The 20391-nt window shown below is 40.7% G+C and overlaps 2 protein-coding genes across 9 annotated transcripts in view; both read right to left on the reverse strand.

Moving 5' to 3' along the window:
• cnnm2b (cyclin and CBS domain divalent metal cation transport mediator 2b) overlaps window positions 1-14301 on the reverse strand; it is a 62394-nt gene extending 48093 nt beyond the window's left edge. For 7 of the 8 annotated variants that reach the window (XR_013294912.1, XM_077571750.1, XM_077571749.1 and 4 more), the window contains exon 1: window positions 12643-14301. Coding sequence is in view for 7 of the 8 variants with exons in the window: in XM_077571750.1 (XP_077427876.1) it covers window positions 12643-14146 (1504 nt within the window). In the remaining variant the exon portion in view is untranslated. Of the gene's footprint in view, window positions 1-2969; window positions 3294-12642 lie in introns of those variants that run through there. The other variant, XM_077571753.1, reaches the window with a different exon arrangement.
• A 153-nt stretch (window positions 14302-14454) lies between these two features.
• LOC144055616 (arsenite methyltransferase-like) lies at window positions 14455-19632 on the reverse strand. The gene is made up of 11 exons (XM_077571758.1): window positions 19469-19632; window positions 19188-19221; window positions 18659-18786; window positions 18428-18578; window positions 17114-17250; window positions 16935-17004; window positions 16749-16830; window positions 16539-16670; window positions 16255-16394; window positions 16066-16179; window positions 14455-15325 (listed from the first exon to the last, which is right to left on the reverse strand). The coding sequence occupies exons 1-11, from the start codon at window positions 19483-19485 to the stop codon at window positions 15218-15220; spliced, it is 1113 nt and encodes a 370-aa protein (XP_077427884.1). The 5' UTR covers window positions 19486-19632; the 3' UTR covers window positions 14455-15217.
• Window positions 19633-20391: the final 759 nt, after the last annotated feature.

Raw genomic sequence — 20391 nt, forward strand, 5'->3', positions numbered from 1 at the left:
TCCAGGATATTGGAAAGCAAGTAATATTAATTTGTGTTATACAGTACATCATAAGCCAGCCTTCGTGGCAGTGATTGTTTCACAAAGCGTGTAAACACCCATTTGCAAGAATTTGCCACATCTGCTAGAAAGCAAAAGGCCGCAAATGAAATAAGAGCTTGTGTCATTTTCAATATAAACTTTTTTATGGCAGCAGAGGGAACTAAGTTAACTGTAAAGTTCAAAAGGATTCTATATTCGGGCTCCAAGTACTGTAAAATGCCCAACCCACGGCAATTGTTTAAATCTTAAGACTTAGTTTTACACTCTCGTATTTTGTTAAACCACAATTAGTTTGCAACTAGCCTCACACCCTGCCTCACCCCGACATCTGGATTTTAGCCTAGATGAGTGTGGACAGACTTTTCTTCTTTCGGAGTCTACGCATGTATCAGCGACACACATGCCACAAATGCATTTCGTTAACCCGCATGTACCATGGTTCAATGAAACAATGAAACAAACAACAATGAAAACAAAAATGAAACTGCCAATTCATCATGTCATACGTTCTGCAGCCAAAATAGAAAATGTTACTGAAACAATTAAAAAAGGCTTGACGGAAGTCGTTTTAATCCCATGACTTTCTAAGGGAATGATAAAATCAATTTGTATCGTAATACATATATTCAGTAGATTTTGAGTAGATTGTGATGGTTGATGCAAGCTCTCAGGCAGGCAACTCAGTACGGGTGTTCGTTAAGGGGACAGCAGCATGAAATTGTCGCAGGCTATCTTGTCAAAACATCAACGGTGAAGTGTTTGGTTCTTTCCTTCTGTTTTTATATTCACCAAGTCCATTGATTAATGCTTTATGCTTTCACACTAACATTGGAGCTCTACGTACTGTGACTAGAGTCAAATCCAGCATATCTATGACGTAATATATGGAACATGAAAGATAAAAACAAAATAAATTCAAAGTGCCTCTTACAATGCTACGTTCACTTTGTGTAAATGGATGAAACATCACATAGCTCCCAATATGAGATCCAGTGTAAACTCCCTACTAGGACAGAGGTGGGCATCGAGGGCCGAAGTCCTGCAGGTTTTGCACGTTGCCTTTCTCCAACACAGCTGATATATCATCAGCTCATCAGCAAGCTCTGCATAAGCCTGATAACGATCCTGTTGATTGGAATCAGCTTGTGTTGGAAGTGAGTAACCTCCAAAACCTGCAGGACTCCGGCCCTCAAGGACCGAGATTGCCCAACTCGACTAGTAAGTCAAGTTACCCAGCTAACATTAATAACAATGATCAAGATCAACTTAGCAAGTTATGTATAACACAAAGATGAGTAAAAATACACAGACTGAGCACAGACTGAAAAAGGTTTACGTCCGTCGATCAGGCTAAGTAAAGTTGGTCTTTCAATTCTCAGTCCGTGTATTTTTACGAGGCGTCGTAAAGAACTCACCGATTTCGGTGATGAATGGCCGATGGTAATGATATACAATAAAAAATAAATATAACTAAATATAAACGTAAATATAACTTCTCGCGCTTAAGTGAATTTGACAACAGAGCTAAAAGATGCTTTTGCTTGCTGGAGGTCCACATTTTGGAGCTGACAAAAGATTTGTGGATCAATTTTTACAAGGGATTGGATTAAAATTGAGCGGATATGAGTTTGACGTACCTAGGTCGTTTGGGGGCGTGGTTTGCCAAAGGGCGATTACATGCTAGCTTCTGCTGTAGTTTCTGTGTCATTCATGATGAAGTTCATTCGTAATGTCAATCTTGGGGAAATACCTCAGTGAATAGCAAGGTCAATTAGCCTTATTACAGGAATAGATTAATTTTGGGCGGTTTGCTACTGTTGGTATATAACAGTAGCTGGCAGCTGCCTTTCAGAGAATGAGTTAACTTGGAGTTTGCAAGTAAGTCTGTAATCAACACCAGCTTGTGATTGGCTGACATATGATTTGACCTCTACCAACCAATGAGCATAATGTTTGTTGATGTCATTGCATCTTCCCCGCTCACAAAACTAGCTTTACAGCTCCGTGGCAGCAGCTGGCTGCCGAGCGAGGGGGGACGGCTTAACAGCAGCCTCTCATATAAAAGCAACACTTCTGACAAGTGTTGCTAATACGCTAAATGTAGTCACAAAACACTGATTGATGCTGCAGTACAATTTTCACTCAAGTCTCACTGGAACGATGATCGTTATAACGAGGGAGTAACTATCTATGATCAGCAAATTAGTAAGTGCCGAGAGAGGCCTGAAAACCGTAAATAAATTAACATGTTATCGTGTACATCAGCCATGAGGGGCTGCTGAGATTAAAAGTGTAGCATATTTAATACTTACAGTATCTGCATTATATATTTTTTGTTTTACAGAATACAGTACCTTAATTTTAATTTACAAATTTTTTTCATCAACTCAGAAAATGCTAAATGACCATTTAACCTGATATTTATTGTAATGTGTCATTCTGTAAGCAAAACAGTCACTAAGTCATTGTATGTTTAGCAATGAAATGCCAAGACGAATCAAAACTGGAAGAAAAAAAAATCTATATATATTTTAAAAAAATCATCTATCAATATTTTGTTACTCTTTGTTAGTCTTTCTGGTGGTATGTTTGTTTTGGCTGAGAAAATCAAAATGTTCCTGACAAAATATCCAGAATGTTCCTGAGAAATGTTTGGGGTTGGGCATCTTTGTGGCCGTGAAAGTATGCGCATCGCTCCGAAGAACCAGAGAGTTTGCACTTACAAATTTGGCAAAATGCAGAAAATGATCAAACATTTATTTATTCAAGATTTGTTTAAAGGTATTAGAATTTATTTTGGTGTCCTGGTTTTTAATTGTCCTACAACCTAGTTAAGTTGACACTAATCAGTTTCACAAACATTGGTTTCGAAATATACTTTATTTGAAGTTCTTCATCCGATCATGGCTATAGTGCCTTTGTCATATCTATTCATCGGAGAAGGAAAATAAGTCCAAAGGGACATGTTCAAATTGCGTGTAATACATATGAATTTCAGCATTACATAACATTTTATTGGATGAAAATTGCTGGGAAACTGGTTTGCACAGGACTACGCTAATTATCCAAACTGCTGATTGTCCAAGTGTTTTTTTGTGAAGATGGGATGAGTTGCAGGAGAGGGTTGATGCATGTTAAGAGCAGTCGTAATGCCAGATCAGAGTGGCTTTGGGAATGCTCTGCGCCTTGATTCACACTCCTCCTGTTGTACTGATCGGGTCTTAAAAGGCCACTCCATTTTGAACCAGAATCTGAAGAATGTAGGCTAATTCAAAAGCCAGCCTTTTAACACAACAAACTTGGCCAAGAAAGCCCAAAAGGTCAAACCAGACACTAAAACGCCCAATTTCAAACTGACAACTTTTCTTTTTCTTTTTTTTAAACAACAGAAAACTCAGCTCTATACCATTCAGTGTGTTTTCCCCCAATAGTTTATTGTGTTTATTTTGTGAGTTGTCTACTTAGAACCTAAAACGTCTTATTTGTTATTTGATAACAATTATGAAAGTGGGAATAGCTGAAACTGTAAATGACATGTAGCCTTTGAGAGTCTTGAGTCCAAACTAATATGTACTGAAAAGATGGACACATTTGTCATATAATCAGAGAGAAATCTACTCAATGCTACAATTTGTTCAAGTGTACCAAAAGCTGTCTTAGCTCTTTCTTTAAGTACACACGTAGAATCATGTCAAATTTACTTGTATTCATAAATTAACATTAGCATGTGTTTAAAGGTGATTAGCAACAAAGAATATGTACTAATAATTACAGGTGGGTATGGACAAAATGTCATATGTTGACATTCAAGCCAGATATCTAGATACGGATATGATTCAAATTACAGTAGGTACAGTGAAAACTAAGCATGTTTAAAAAATAATAATAAAGCCGCAACATGTCAATCAAAAGGATTTGGAAATTGATGTTTCTGCATTTGGCAATTTCTTATTTTATTATATTATTAGTATGGGATTTTTTTTAATAGGCTTTAGGTGAACTGATGAATACACACACGCTCGCACGCACGCACACACACACACACACACACACACACATACAAATATATATATATATATATATGTATAAAAAAAATCAAATTTTTTTTTTTAATAAAAAAAATAAAATAAAAAAGGAGAGCAATGATGATGTCACATCGAATGAACAATACTGAGCTTTCCTGAAAAAAAAAAAAGATTTGGAAAAGTGCAGTTTTCAATTAGAACTTACTGAAAAGTAAAACTCAGCAATAAACAAAAACATAATAATTCAATTCACACATTGTACTGTAACTCTGTTGTAATGCTATGACAGAAGTGTTTGCTGTATGTGTGCACGTGCATGTGTGTGTTAACTGCATCAACATGTGTTTTTCTGTACCAAGGGTTTGTCCATGCATGTGTGACTTAACACGTTACGTAGCTTAAATATAGTCTTAGTATTCGGTTAATATCCTTGATTTAACTGTGTCTCTGTTGTTTGTTTTTTTGTTTGTTTGTTGTTGTTTTTTTTGGGGGGGGGGGGGGTTACATAACAAATCTATACACGTCATTTCAGCTTATGCTAAAATGTATTCAGACTGACAGAAAGCAAACGTCCTTTTTATAAATCACATTCCACCGGGAAATCTGTACGCAAGTTTTGTTACTTATCTTCTACCTCTACACTAAAAATACATATTTATGAGCCTTTTGATTAATGGCCCTTCATCATGAATCATGGCAGCAAGTGGGGGGAAAGAAGTGCCAAGAAACAAAGATTAGTCTTTGTTTTGGTATCAAAGGCAGTGATATAAAAAGGGGGAAATGCTGCAAGCGCTATACTGTATTTAGCTGCTGCAGTAAATGGTTTGATTTTCACAGAGGAAACTGAAATATTAATAAGTGGTTGGATATTGCAATGACACATAATTCAATATTGCACAGAGCGTAACATTAGGCGGTTTAATTATATCATGAACTGTTTTGCTATTTTAATTTCAACAGTGACCGACTTGTAAGGCCATTAATGTTTAAAAAAATTACTGAACAATGTCTATACATACAGCTTACATGTTCAAAAGGGAGTAAGTCCTACCCCCTTACAAAAGAAAACAAACAAACAAACAAACAAACTTACACATAAACAGCTGCACTTATACGTGCATAGATATATGCCAACAGTATTGTACATTTAGTTGATAAGCAAACATTTTTACTAGGGGTGTGCCAAAAAAATCGATTCTCATTTGTACGATTCAGAATACATTTTAAATGTCTCAAAATCAATTTTATTTAAATTATTTTATACTGACTTGCCTTTGTCTGTGTGTGCCTTTATTTGGAGTGCAGTTCATGTTGTACCCGGTTTGGCCACTGAGGGGCACTGTGGTTCCACAAGGTCTAATACACTGTTAAGTTGTAGCCACAATAAAGAGTAGAAGAAAAAAGTCACAAACAAGTTATTCCAATAAAAGTTAAATTTTTTCAGCGTGGAGCCGTTCTTTTGAGTGATAAAAGTGCCACGAGTAGCATGCTAATTAGTATTAGCGAGTCAGACTGGAGTAAATTATTACAATTCCTTGCACATCTATAGATTGAAGCAAAAATCATTGTCAATCAAATCATTTTGAATCAAAAATCGCCCCAAATAATAATAATAAAAAAATCGCTCCTAACCGAAAATCGATTTTGAATCGAATCGCAGACCCAAAAATCGGAATTGAATCGTGAGACATTCAAAGATTCCCACCCCTAATTTGTACAGATATATAAATCAGCACAAAGGCTTACACATTAATTTTTAATTGCACCATCTTCTACATTTGTACTGACTTATACCGGATTTAAATATTGTTGTTGTACTCTGTTTTTATACATCCTTTTAAACACAACCAGTGATTCACACCTTTTGAGGTGAATTCCAAAATTATTCCACAAATTTATACCTAGAATTGTAACACACCTCTGCTTAATTAAGATGGTCTACTCCAGAGGTGGGCATCGAGGGCCGCAGTCCTGCAGGTTTTGTGTGTTGCCCTTCTCCAACACAGCTGATATATGATCAGCTCATCAGCAAGCTCTGCATAAGCCTGATAACGATCCTGTTGATTGGAATCAGCTTGTGTTGGAAGTGAGAAACCTACAAAACCTGCAGGACTCCGGCCCTCGAGGACCGAGATTGCCCACCTCTGGTCTACTCTTTGACACTGAAAAGTTTCTCTTTCAAATGATTTCCTTACTAACCAGAGTCCTTGAACAAATTCTGTTCAACCTTAGAGGTTCTACTTGATTGGTTGCCTGCAGTTCAAAGAGGTGTCTCACATCAGCAACGATTAAGTAGTTTTACCAATAATGTTGTCATTCAATCCCAACACTTGCAACACAAGTACCACAGGGTATCGGGCAAACACTCTGACTCATTTTCCAGTAAGATGCTCGCCATACAAACACCAAAAAGGAATCCCGCAATTTCTATCAAATCACAGTATTCCTGTTACTATTGCAACATGATCAACAGGCGAAAATAAGCAGCAAAGAGTTTGTGAAGGCTGTTGGATCTGAACTAAGCATAGATTGGCCTATATTGCAACAATCAGGGATCTGGATCAAGACGTGCTGGGCCACATGTAGGCTATTTTCACTGAAGGCCTTCCTCCCAAACATTGCAGCATGTATCCAGGCACAATAATGATTGAACAGAACATTCAGTGTTGGGTTTTATTCTAATCAGTGAGTATCAACCCACCGACTCATGAAGGTAATCAGAGCGCTCATAGCTCCAGTATGGAACCAGATAATCAGAAACTAATTTTTAATCATTTTATTAGCCATGACGTCAATCCCATGATAATGTAATGAGGTTTGGGTGTCCCAACCATACCATAACCAAAAGACCGAGAAGGTTATCGCAACAACTACATAACTTTTTGGTGGTTTTTTTACCGTAAATCCTCATTGATTTATATCTTCCGTTGATTGCTATTAACTGGGGAAAGATTCCCCCAATTCCTATGGGGAAAGTCTCCCTCCTACCATACTTTCAAGTCAGGCAGGTGTCCTGCCTTCCCCAGGAGCACAGCAGCTCAGTGGAGCCAAAAATCTGTGCATAACCTGACCTAAACTCTTCAAACAGCCCTTCATCACTTATGCAGGGGTGCTCAAGTTCGGTCCTCGAGAGCCGCTATCCAGCCTGTTTTCCATGTTTCTCTCCACTAACACACCTGATTCATGACCAGGATCGTTATCAGGCTTCTGCAAAGCTTGCTGATTAGCTGATCATTAGATTCAGCTGTGCTTTAGGGGGGAAACATGGAAAACAGGCTGGATAGGGGCTCTCGAGGACCGAACTTGAGCACCCCTGACTTATAGGTTTGTCCCTGTGCATGCCCGTGAGCGATTAATATTTACTTCCAGGAATATCATAAATACTGGAAGTCATGGAGGGGCAACTGAGAGGAGGGGGTGTCTGATAAATTCCTGTTTCTTACTAGGCTACTTGGTTTGGTCCCAAAGTGACCCTCTCATTAAAAGAGCAAACCTTTAGCTGAGTGAGTAACCCCTGGATGCCAGTAATTGTGGCAGTCACAGTAAGAAAGCGCAATTAGTGAAAGGGTCAGAAATTTCCAGAATGGTGTCGGTCTCAATTTATTAACTCGAAATGAAACCCCTGAGCCGAGCTTTGAGACACAGTGGGGACTGCACTATGAACCTTTCAATTCTAAACTGACCTTTTACACAAAGGAATGCTATACCTGGTGCATCAATAAAACTCAAAACTATTACAAGTGATATGAGGAGCAGAACTTGCACCCGGAAGAAGACGGGACATTCAAGTGGAAAAGAAAAAAGTCTCTATACACAAAAACAAATCAACAACAGAGAGCAAGAATGGAGGCAGCAGGGCATAGAAGAAGACGAGGCGTTCCCAAGTGTCACTGAGCAACTCGATTTTAAATATTGAAAGACACCGGGTCACGCCCAACCCTGTGTGACAAGGAACCCAACACAGTCACAACAGTACCCCATGCCCAACCCCCCAACGAGCACCACCTTGTGCCCTACCCAGCTTGTGAGGGTAGTCCCGGTAGAAGTCCTGGAGGAGGGAAGGGTCGAGGATGAGGGACTTAGAGACCCAGGAATGTTCCTCCGGGCTATAACCGTCCCAGACAACAAAATTTTGAAAACCCTATGTAGTGTATATCCCAAATCTTCCGGACGGTGGAAGCAAGGTTGACCGTCAATGATAAGGGGTGGAGGAAGGCGTTTGAAAGGCAAACTGAGCGAGCTAGAGGAGACCGGCTTCAGGAGAGATATGAAAAAAAAAGGGTGGAGCTGGAGGGAAGCTGGGAACTGTAGATGGACGATAAACCTCTCAATTTCAAATAATCGCATGAACCTGGGGGCAAGCTTACGGTAATCAGCCTGGGAGGGAAGGTCATTGGTGGGCAGACAAACCATTTGCCCTGAGCAATAGTCCGGGGCAGGAGACCGATGGCTCTTGGCCATTGGACAGGGGGCTGTGCGAAACAGGGCAGCCTCCAAATGACACGGCAACAACGGGGATGGCATGGACAGAGGGAACCGCGACCTCTTACTCCTGGGAAGGGAACAGTGGCGGTTGATAGCCATAAGCGACATAAGCAATCCTAAACAGACATGCCAGTGGACAAGGAAGTGAGGGAGTTGCAGGATTACTCGACCCATGGAAGGTGTGGGCTCCAGCAGGCTGGATGGCGGACCGAGACATACCTAAGGGCTGACTCCTCCCACCGCCCATTGGTCTGGGGATGATAACTTGAAGACAGGCTACTGTGAGATCTTTGCAAAAGGCTTGCCAAACCCGGGTTGTTAACTGGGAACCCCGGTCAGAAACTATTAAAGACGTGGTTGACCACAGGATGTCCACCGTCTCAAGGGCAGAGGGAAGTTTGGGTAGTGGATTGGAATGTACAAAGTCAATTGACTAGTGGGACCTGTGTAGCATGTCGAGCGGGCGGTTCTGTAGGCACAACCATATCTTGGCTCGGGCCCTAAGGATCGGCTTTGTCCCAGATTCAGTATGCTCAGAAGTTCTGCAGTGGGGACACTTCTTCAAGTTGACATGCCATCCTGGAGTGAATAGAACCCTCCAGTGCCTGCGACAATAATCCTGATGGCCCAGTGCCCTGCCGTGTCCAGCCCTACTCTTTGTTGTTACTTTTTTATTTTTGTAAATAAAGACTCTTACTTTTTGACTTCTGTGTCATGTCTGCTTCTGGGTCCAAATTCTGCTCATCACGTCAGAGTACATTTGGATGTGTTAATTTCCGACATCTTTAAATTTAGTCTGAGTTTTAGTCCAGTTTCAATCACGTTTGTTAGTTTTTATCAGAGTTAGTCAACCTCATCCCATTTTAATTTAGTCCCGTTTTTATTTAGTCAAATGTTTAGTCGACTATAAATCTAGCATTTTAGTCTTTATTTTAGTTTAAGAAAACATAATTTTATTCGTCTACGGCAACATTTTAGTCAGGACAATCCTTTTACCCCGTGTATATTGTTTGTCAGCAGATAATGTTGAACATTTTGGATCTAAAACCATTTCACATAAAATTTTTGCTCGTCTTTTTGATGAAAAACAACTTGACACACAATTACAGGATATCAACAAGTGGCTACTATGGCTCCATGCTATGCGCTAGTAAGCATTGGTTAGCGGTCAGATTAATATTGTTGGAACGTTATAGCCGTTGGATTAATGCTACGTTATAACTATAATTGGCTTCTTTTTTTTTTTTTTACCGTGAATCCACCTCCTGTCTGTCGCATGTGTTTGCACGTTGCACTAGCTAGCTGCAAATTTGAAAGGGGGATGTCACTGTGTATCACATGACAGTGTCGCTGTCACAGTGACAGATTAGCAGAGACAAGATTTTACAAAATCATAATATTCTAATAGTCTCATCTTTGTTCATGAACTAAGATGTCCATAGATTTTAATCCATCCATCCATTTTCTTAACCGCTTTTCCTCACAAGGGTCGGGGGGTCTGCAGCCTATCCCAGCTGGCTTCGGGCAGTAGGCGGGGTACACCCTGAACTGGTTGCCAACCAGTCGCAGAGATTTTAATCCAGTTCAGTACATTTTCGTCTCATTTTCATTAGTCGAAAATACGAGCTGATTTAGTCACGGTTATTGTTTATTAATGAGGGTTTTAGTCTAGTCTAAGTAGTCTAGTTTTAGTCAGGTAAAAAAAAAGTATATTGATGAAAATATTTTTGTATAGTTTTTGTTAACAAAATGAACACTACGTGTAAGTGAGCAAATAAAGCTTAAAGCCCGTATCCCACTGAGTTGCGAACGTTTGCGCTGCTAGTGAATGTTGATTTCTCATCAGGGTTCGTTCAAGTTCGCAACATTCACTAAACATTCACCTAGAGTTTTAATGTTTTTACTTGTCGCAAGGAAATTTGGGACTAGGTGACCATTGAACGAACATTTGCGAACCTTGAACGAACCATGACAGCAAGGCGCAAACGTTCGCCCATCAGTGGGATACGGGATTACTGAAAGACACAAAGTTCCTTGTCATATTTTGTTCATACTTGCACAAGTGTATGCCTAATCAGTTTTTATAAATACAAAATTTGTAAAGTTTTTATGTGACTCTTGTGAGTTGTGGCCAGGAAGCTGGTATTTTATGCTCGTACTCTGAAAACAGCTCTTTTCTTGATAATACCACAAAATGTACATTTTTATTACAATTATAGATCTTTTTTTATTTATCCATAATGCCAACCCAGAAGGATTCAACATCAGTCAAGGCTAAATTGGAAAAAATACTTGGAGATTTGTAAGACCATCTAATACAGTCACAATTAATTATTTGACTAAATATTACATACGTTAAGGCTTCCCCAACGAATGTTCACTTGTCCAGAGCCAAGTTTTTTTCTACAATTCTAATGTTTGGTGCTCTCACATTGTAGCTTTTTCACTTTTGTGCCCAATTTCAGACGACAGTGAGAGTCCACAAATAAAGACTTACATTACAAGGCACTTTGAACTGAGCGTGTGCTGTGAACAGAGCCAGATTGACGAGAAACTTTGACCCTGTAGCCCTCCCTTCAACAGTTGCGTATGACCTCTGCAAGAGGCCGGAGGCAAATTCCCTCTGGTGCTGCCCCAGTCGAAATAACGTTCTGCTGCAGCTGCTACACAGAGTATCCAAACCAGAACTACAGTATATTATGCCACATTCTGAACTATACAGGTGTTTAGTGAAACAAACACCCACACAAGTCAAATGTAAATAATAAAATTCTGCCCCAATCTCTTAAAAGGTGCTCCTACAACCATAATATACTGTAATGATAACATAGCAGAACCCGGGGATAAACTACTGACACAATTATAAATGTTTTTCATGTGCAGATCGGCTCAAAAGCTTCGTTCGATACGTTTCATGCTTCCATCAGCAAATAAACAGCAATGATGAAAACACCCCCTGCTAGTGTACCGTATTACGTAATGCTAATTTGGCAAGGAGAGCTACACCTAAATTCCGGTAATGGAGCTCAATGATTTACTCTGTTTTCCAACCCAATTAATCCCCTTAAAGACAAGTGAATATTCTAACGAACACAAAATGCACCTTAAGTGATATTACAAAGATAAGTTTGGAGGGACTTAATGGCCATGTAGCCAAATTAAGTCACCAAATCATTAGAAATAATTATGCACTACAAATGACATATTGTCAATTGAAATTGAGCATTATTTGTAAATGTTTATGCAAGTGACTATATGATTGTGGTCAAACATACATTCAAACCTGGCAAATATCCTCACACTCTGCCAGTAATAACCCGGATGCAATTAGTTGGCGGTTGATGTGCAAAATTCAGGTAAACTGCGAGTGAGGTAAATAAACATCTTTCTCAAACATCATGCGCATACACACAACATGCGAGGGGGGGTGGGGGGGGGGGGGCTTGAGGGTGTTAGAGGCTGTTATTCATTATCCACATGACTGCATTCCAAGGCTGGACAAAAGAAGTTATCACCACCATCACTCAGAGGCGAGTAAGAGAGAGGGATTTAAGCAGGTTCTCAAACAAGATGCCCCCACCTGATAACCTTAAGTCTTGCACTTACACCATTCCCACATGTCCTCATGCATTCACAAATCGGAGCGGGAGAGAGGGAGGGCGGAGAGGGGCATAGCTAAAATGTCTGAATGAGAATGAGATGAAAGGATAGAGGGCAGGAGCTGAAACGGAGAGAAATTTTGTGAACATTAACACTGAGTGGAAGTGATGGAGGAAGATAGGGAGACTTCCCCTGTACAGGAAGTAAGTGCGCCTCATTAAGGATGTAGGAATAATGCTTTGTAAGGCCGAAAAAAAGAAGGGAAAAAAAAGTGTGTTCCCTTCCACCTCTCCTCTTCATCCCCGCAGCTTTCAGATTTACACACACTTGACCTTTCACGATCACTTCCCGCCTCATTCAAGAGGAAGAGAGGTGAAAGGTCAACATGTAAGGGTCAAGAGGGATTATGTGCAAACATGTAGTGTGCTTGTTGAAAGTTGAAAGAAGCGGAACAAGACAAGAAGGTAACAAAAGTGTCAGACAAACTCACCTTTCTTAAACTCTTCCAGCATTGCATCCAGCTTGGTGTCATTGAAGACAAAGTGCAACGGGTGGCTATAAAACTTTGTGATGGTTTTGAGTGGCGTGCAATCATCCGGGTCAACAAAGGCCAGGTCCTTGACGAAGAGAACGTCTACGATGTTGGACCTCTCGCCCTCGAAGACGGGAATGCGCGTGTATCCACTCTTCATGATTTCGGACATGGTGTTGAAGTCAAGGGTGGCGTCCCCGGGTATCATGAAGCAATCTCGAAGAGGCGTCATCACAACTTCCACCGTCTTAGTCCTCAACTCCAGCGCACCCTGGATGATGTTGAGCTCCTCCTTGACCAGGTCATTGTAAGGATCCGTGACGCGCAGCATCTCCAGAAGTTTCTCCCGGTTGTACACGGTTCCGATCTCCTGCCCGAGCAGGTAGTCGAGCAGCTTGCTCACCGGGTAGGAAGCGGGGAAGGTGAGCAACATGAAGAACTTAGTCAGGAAAATGGTGTTGGCACCCACCGCCAGGCCGTGTCGGGAGCATATGGCCTGGGGCACGATTTCCCCAAAGATGACTATTCCAATGGTGGACATGACCACAGCGATCAAGCCTGAACCGGCGATGTCGTCCAGCAGGATGGTCAGCGTTGTGTTCACCAACACATTACCGAGCAGAAGCGAGCAAAGCAAATAATTCCCTTGGCTCCTGACAGGCTCGATCTTTTTGGCATAGTTTTTCTCCCTTTCCGTGCCACAATTCTGAACGATCTGGAGCTCCATGGGGTCCAGGGCCATGAGACCCAGGTTCAAGCCGCTGAACATGCCGGACAAACACAGCAGCATTGAAATGAAGATGACCTGGAGCCAGAAAGGCAGCAAAAACTTTTTCTCCTCCACTACGATAACCCTGGTGTCTTCGCCGTCGTGGTAGATCCAGGTGTTCTCCGTCCACGGGTCGTGCATTCCCGCCCCGGCAGGTGCAGAGGTGGCGATGCAAAGGTAATATGCTTTGCTCCTCTCCGTCTTTCGCAGAGGTTTGACCTCTATCTCTACTATTCCAGACGTCTTTCGGTTCACAACAATGTTTGGTAATATAATGATATCTGAAGTCCTGATGCCGCAAGGGTGGAAGCCGGACAAGTCCTCTTGGCTGTGGTTATCCCCCGAGGAGCTGTCAAGGCTCACCCCCGCCCGGCTCCTCTCGTGCTCCGTGAAGGCAATCTTGGACCAGGTCTCGTTGTTGATGTTCTGACCGTACACTCTTAGTTTAATCCGAGAGCGCTCACTCACCCGCAAGTAGCCTTTATCCATGAAGGAAATGTCGTCCGTGTCCTCCAGACGGAGCCCACTGATGACGGTCTCCTCAGACCCTTCCTTGCCACTTGTCGAGGTGACAAAACAACCAGTGACAGTCAAGAAAATTAACGTCAACGCGCGGACCCGGTTCACTGACGCCATTTTTGCAGCGGTGGGTGCTGGGGATAACGGCACTGCCATAATGACAACCGTTGGCATGCAACCTGCTGAATGAAAATGACTTTGGAAAATCAGAACCAGTCGGAGTCCGCCTTCATCTCCGCCGAGGGTTGCCGTGACTCGCGCATCAGGACCTCTTCTATGCCCCTACGCGTACGACTGTGGTCCCTCGCCAGCCCAGGGTTACTGGCTAACTCGTGCCTGGTCTGATTTTCACCAGATGGACGGCGTCGCGGGCCAATCAGAAGAAGGCTACAGGCCTGGGGCGGGCCGTCCGCTGCCACAGTACGAATCAAATTCCAAAACAAGTGCACCTCATATGTGAAGAAATGGTCAAGACCCACTCGTGACTTTTTGTGCGTTCAGTATGTTTATTCAAGTTTAGCAGATATATAATGGAAATGAAAACATTGTACTTGTTATTAAGCCATAAGGTGTCAAAAAAGAATTGTAATTAATAACGATTCATTCCAGAACCTTCAGCAAGAATATCATTCTATCATGTAGTTTATTGATTTAAAAAAAAAAAAGTAGTTATTATAATACATTTTTAAAGTGTTTTCCTGATTTTTTTTTCAAGATAAACAATTTGGTAATAGAAAACATCTCTGAAGTGAAAATATATAAAAGGCTGTTTGATGTCCACAAAGTAGGATCAAAAACATTTATTTTCATATTACAGTAACAGTGATAAATGTAATTTAAACACTGTTGAAAATCTAATTGAAAACAAGAGGTGCAACTACAACAAAGTGCGCAACAAAACCAAATATCCTAAAGACATTGTTTTAAAATGTGTAGTTCAACATTAGAGCACTCCATTAGGATAAGTTAAACAAGTCAGGATTCCAAGAATAGGCCCGCCTAGGAAATTCTACACATAGGATATTCTAAAGTGTCCTGTATTCCTAATTGATTTTCACCAATTTCCAGGTTACTGTATTTAATCCTCCATCCCAACAGTGCACTTTATTAAGACTGGAGATCTACTGTGTAAGCCCGCATAAAGAAACGCAAACAACAATTTGTCACATTTAACTGTTACACTACCACGTGATTACATGATGTTGCTGAGATTCTGAACGTTGCAGCAGTTCTGTATTCTCACAATCACTTGCAGCAGGTTGCAGACTGCGTACTGCAGCATCCCCCTGTGGCTGAGCCTGCACTCTGTTTCTGCAGCTGCACGGCCAGCTCAAAAGGATCCCCATAGCCTGCCTGAATGAAGTTTACAAGGAACAGGAGATCACACGTTTTGATTAGGTCACATTTCAGGCATGGCAATTCTAGGTAGTGTGCAAAAATACATAGTTTGGAAGAAAACATTCTATCGCTGTTCCTTTCTATATTGTATGTAATTTTTTTTTTAAAAAGTATAAATGGTAGTCTATGCCAATTTACAAATGGTGCAGTGTTTTCACTTTTTTTTGTTTTTATATGAGACATTATATTTCTATTTCTTTATAACAAACATGGTTGATTACCGTAAATATGCAAGCTTGGTCTCGCATCAGGGTCCAGACTATGCACATTAAACTTTGAAGTACTATCCATGAAATCAAAATGCAAAATTTATATTACGTAACTTGAAAAGTGTTCTTAGTATGTGATTGGGTCATAAAGTGTATGCATTAAAAAAAAAAAAACATTCGAGCTGACAAGATGGCATTCCATGAGCTAGAGAAGAGAGCATTCCTTCCTGTTCAAGGTTCCCGGCATGACTCCACAGTTTGGTTATGACTCTGAGACAGCTGCTTGACCTTGTGCTTGTGGATGAGTGCATATGTGTGCTTTCAGAGAGTGTGAGAGAATGTGCAGCATGTTTCCTCGACTGTGAATTAAGACAGAGGGCCTCTCTGGGCGTGGCCATAACTTTAAAATGATACTGACCTCTGGTGCTCATAAGAAACGACACAAAAGCATTTTCACATGCTGCATTTTTTTGAAGTATCACTGACCTTTGGTTTGACTCCACAAGAGCCTCCTGGTGGATGGAAAGTGAAGGCCTGCGCATATCTGGAATGGGTCAGGATGGCGGCGACTTGGCCATCAACCTCTGCCACTTGATTAGTCTGTCAAATGCAAATATTTGTGAAACTTGAGTTCAAAATCAACTGGAGCTGGTCTGATGCTGGGGAGCTACAGACCTTGAAAGCGTACTGACAGTCAAAGTGGAAGGAGTCGTCTGCCTCGGTAATATTTCCATTATAAATGACTTGACATGGCTTTGGAATGCCTTTGGGGACTTTAAACAGACGGTACGTGGCAGAGACAAACTTGAAGTCACCTGTAATGCACAACAGGCAAAACAAAATCAACAGTATTGCGTTATCTTGATTGAGAATGAAGTTGTTAGTGTACGTAATCTACCTTGAGAGATTACAATAACAAAACGGCAAATACACTGTAAAGACAGAAACAAGCATCACACCTAGGATGGCTTGCATTTCCTTGTTGTCAACAGTGATAACGTTGGCTTTGACGAGCCTTGGTGGACTAAATCCAACTTCTTCGGCCAACACTAGCAGATCTTTGTACCAGAGTGCACCACCAAATCCCTCACCTGTATTGGAAAAATTGCATTAGCACATAAGGGCATATGTCTGCAGCAAATACACGGCAGTAGAATAATCATACACACCCCAAAGAACTTTGTTGTTTTTAATTTCCTCTGTTTGTCTTCCATTGCTGTACATGTCACTGAAAAAAAACTCACCACCATCCTAACCATCAGTTGGGTTAGTAAGTAAGGGCAAGACATTGTTGGCACTTCGAATTCAATTTGTTCAGACAATGAGATAAGGGAGTTAAAAACAAGTGTACGTACTTTGAGCACATTATAAGCTTCAGTCAGGACTTTCTTCTTGTCTGGAGAAAGATTCACCACACAGTTGGAGCTGAATAATGAAAAGGACTATTTCAAAACCTTCCTACAAATAAAATATACAGCTTTAAAATGTGAAACTAAAAGAATGAGAGCTGGAGGCAAGAAGAAGTGCATCTTACATGATGATATCAAAAGAGTTCTTTTCCAGACCCGCCTTTGTTAAGTCCTCGATGTAGCCTTGGACAAAAGTCACATTGGGCTTCTTGTAGCCAAACTCCTTCATGTGAAAGTCCACATGTTTCCTGGCCACTTCAAGCTAGATAACATACATGAAGAAACCAAAAACATGAAGCTTGTAAATGCCTCATCATGGTAATTGGGGTTTCCGGGTGATAAAACAAATTACACAATATCAGTTTAACACAAAAACATCTGCACATCACGACAAGACCACCATATCCCCGATGAAGCAGCGGCAGCATCAAACTCAAAAGAGCTTGGGGGTGCCCTATCAACCTATTAGGGCACTATGCTCCTTGTGGTCTATTTATTTGTGGTTCTCAGAGTCTCTACAAATAGAAATCATCCCCATCCATGTAGTATTTTACTAACTGGTCTCTTTCGTTACCTTAAATTAGGTGCACCTGTGGTTACATCTTCTCTAATTATTATTGTAGGACCATATATGGTATTTAAAAAAATAAGTAAAATTTACTTGGGGGGAAAAACTAGTAAAGTTGTTTTCACTCAAATTCTATATAAATTTTACAAGAAGAGTTTTGAGTACATTTTACCTGTTTTTTTGTTGTTGTTGTTTTTAAAGCTACTCAAGGGTTGAGGAACGAACCAAAAAGGGTTGGGAGACAGCCACTCTACTACCTGAGCCATGCCGCTTTTGCTGTGTGTTAGTATATTGAAGGTGTCATGCGGAATCCATGTCGGTTTTTGGTCTCATTTTGGATACACAAGCAATGCAGTATAGTGGAAAATGAACAGCAAGAGTGGCATGGCTCAGGTATGGTCTTGTAAAATGTACTTGGAATTTCCGAGTTCAAGTATTACGTTTTGATTTTTTATTTTTTTTTTTACAGTGGAAAGACGGTCAATGACCATCTGATGACATTCTGTGGCACTGACAGACACCTTTTCTCTGAGAACATCCTGTTTGAAGCCTTGCAATGGCGAGGTACAGCTGATCTATTGTTAAGTGTCATTCTTAGTCTTATGATGCCAAAATGACAACAGCAGGATGACGTGCACGGTTTAAATATCTACTGGATTCTGAGTGAACCCAGAAAATTGTTGTGTATTATGCCATTCCGCTCCTTAAACAGTTACATATGTGCATTCCAAGGTTTAGAGGTCACATTAACTTGTAAAGGTTATTGTGCATTTTGGGTTAATCCTGAAATTTCAGCCATAAAATGGACATTCGTAACTTATTTTGTGAGCGTCTTTACTTGAATTGACTTGAGTTAACCTAATTAATTTACCTGATCCTCAGTCATGTCAATGCCGGTGACATGGCCAGCCTCTCCCACCAGTTGACTTAGCATGTAGCAGTCTCTGCCACTCCCGCAACCCAAGTCCAGAATCCTGCAGCCCTCCAAACACTCTGGCACCGCCAAACCGCAACCATAATATCTGAGGGGGAGGGAACCCCATTCTGTAAAATTACTGACTGTGCTTTCCCAATGAAACGTGTGAACATATTCAGCAACAACCTGTCAGTTACATCAGGATGGACTTTCTTCAGAACCTGGAGGATGAATTTCGGGAGGGGCCCCACTGGAGCCACACAGACATTACTCTTTAGATCGGATGTCTTCTGCAACGTTTTTCCATAATAATCCTACATGAGAGGACATACATGTTAAGTTACTTGAGTGAATGTTGAGTCTGTGAGAACAAGAAGTTTAAGAGCACCAAGCTGCAAAATCACATCAGAATCAGCTTTACTGGTCAAGTATGTTAATCACATTCGGCTAAGTGTCACTTGGGTACTCCCCATGCAATATGAAATCCAAATAAGGATTAAATAAACGTAAAGAGTAGACTGCAAAAACACAGAAGAGTCATTTTGTTTTGTCGATATGTCATTAGAATAATTAGTCAATTATTGAGTCATACAGCATACGGCAAAGAAAACAAGGAAATGGTGAATTATTTTCACTTTCAGAGTTGAACATGCATGCAGGGGAGGATTAAAAAAAAAGTAACAATAATGAACGATATAAAAGTGTGTTATCCTACCTTGACACCCAGATGAACGTTGGTATCGTCAAAACTTTAAAAGATTGAATCAATGAGATTAAATCAATGATCAAATTAAACAGTACGTAAATATGACAGAAGCTAGCTCAATACAGTAGTAAAAAAAATCCCTGCTTGGTAAAATATGCGTGTTTGTTGTGTAATGCGCTGCACTTTGGCACGTTAGCTATAAATGTGGCGTATCAATAAAAGTTGTGGACAGTAACAAATGCTGGGCTAAAAGAAGAGGAAAGTTTAGCGTGTTTGCAGGTTGCCGTTACCTAGTTTTATCAGCCATTATCGATGGTTCAAGTGAAGTCCACAACACGATGGCGTAAAAGTTGTGTGGAAAAACTCACTTCACCAGGCACCGTGCACGAAAATGTCCGTTTGAGGGAGGGTTCCAAAATCCAAATTCATTTGCTGCACAAGAGCACACCCTGTGCTTCACTACACGAAATGACATGAATCCTGATGGGAATTAATCGACTAGGAAAGGAAACACGTCAAAGTCACAACATATTCATATAAAAACTTTGTACAAGAAAAAAATCAGTGCACTGCAATTTTGTGTGATGACAAGCGATGCTCAAAAAAATAGGCAATGAATGGCTGCCATTTCAAATGGTTCCCTTTTATTTATTTATTATGTAACTGCTGGCGAAACTAGCAGAATGGATTCTTACACGTTTCGGGTAATAATCTGCTCATATTCAGCCAATGCTTCACAATTAATTGGACAGTGCTGAAAGACAATGACCCAAAGAGTATTTGAAGGCAAAGAAATGCCATGTTATGCATTATGGTCAAGTTCGATTCCGAATCCGATTGAGGCTCTCCCCCCAGCAGTACGAATGGCATCATTCTTTTGGAATGCAAAATGACAGTCATTCAGATTACAGCCTCTGTCTAAGGCTAACCTCTGTCAAGAAGTCACTGGGTGGAAACTCCTTCATTAATATTACATTAATATTCTATTCAGTATAAAAAACAAACCTTGTATATTGAGGACTGTTTTTGTTGTTGTTGTTAGAGGCCTCTTTGCATGATCATCTAAACGAATGTCGTGCCACATCAGGAAATGCTTCTTGAGAATACAAAAAAACTTGCAATGTTTTTTTGTTTTGTTTTTTAAGGGCGACACCTTCAGTCGAATCACATTGGACTCTGCTGATTGACTCCTGACTCCCAACTGACCCAAATC

The sequence above is a fragment of the Vanacampus margaritifer genome, chromosome 7 (assembly GCF_051991255.1).
Source record: "Vanacampus margaritifer isolate UIUO_Vmar chromosome 7, RoL_Vmar_1.0, whole genome shotgun sequence".
Lineage (NCBI taxonomy): Eukaryota > Metazoa > Chordata > Actinopteri > Syngnathiformes > Syngnathidae > Vanacampus > Vanacampus margaritifer.

Bases quoted from the DNA above. Each gene is read 5' to 3' on its own strand.
- LOC144055616 (XM_077571758.1), bottom strand. The intron at 18,787-19,187 runs GTAGGATAACAC...CCTCTCATGTAG, and splicing joins ACGTTCATCTGGGTGTCAAG to GATTATTATGGAAAAACGTT. The intron at 16,671-16,748 runs GTGTGTATGATT...TTTCCAATACAG, and splicing joins AAACAACAAAGTTCTTTGGG to GTGAGGGATTTGGTGGTGCA.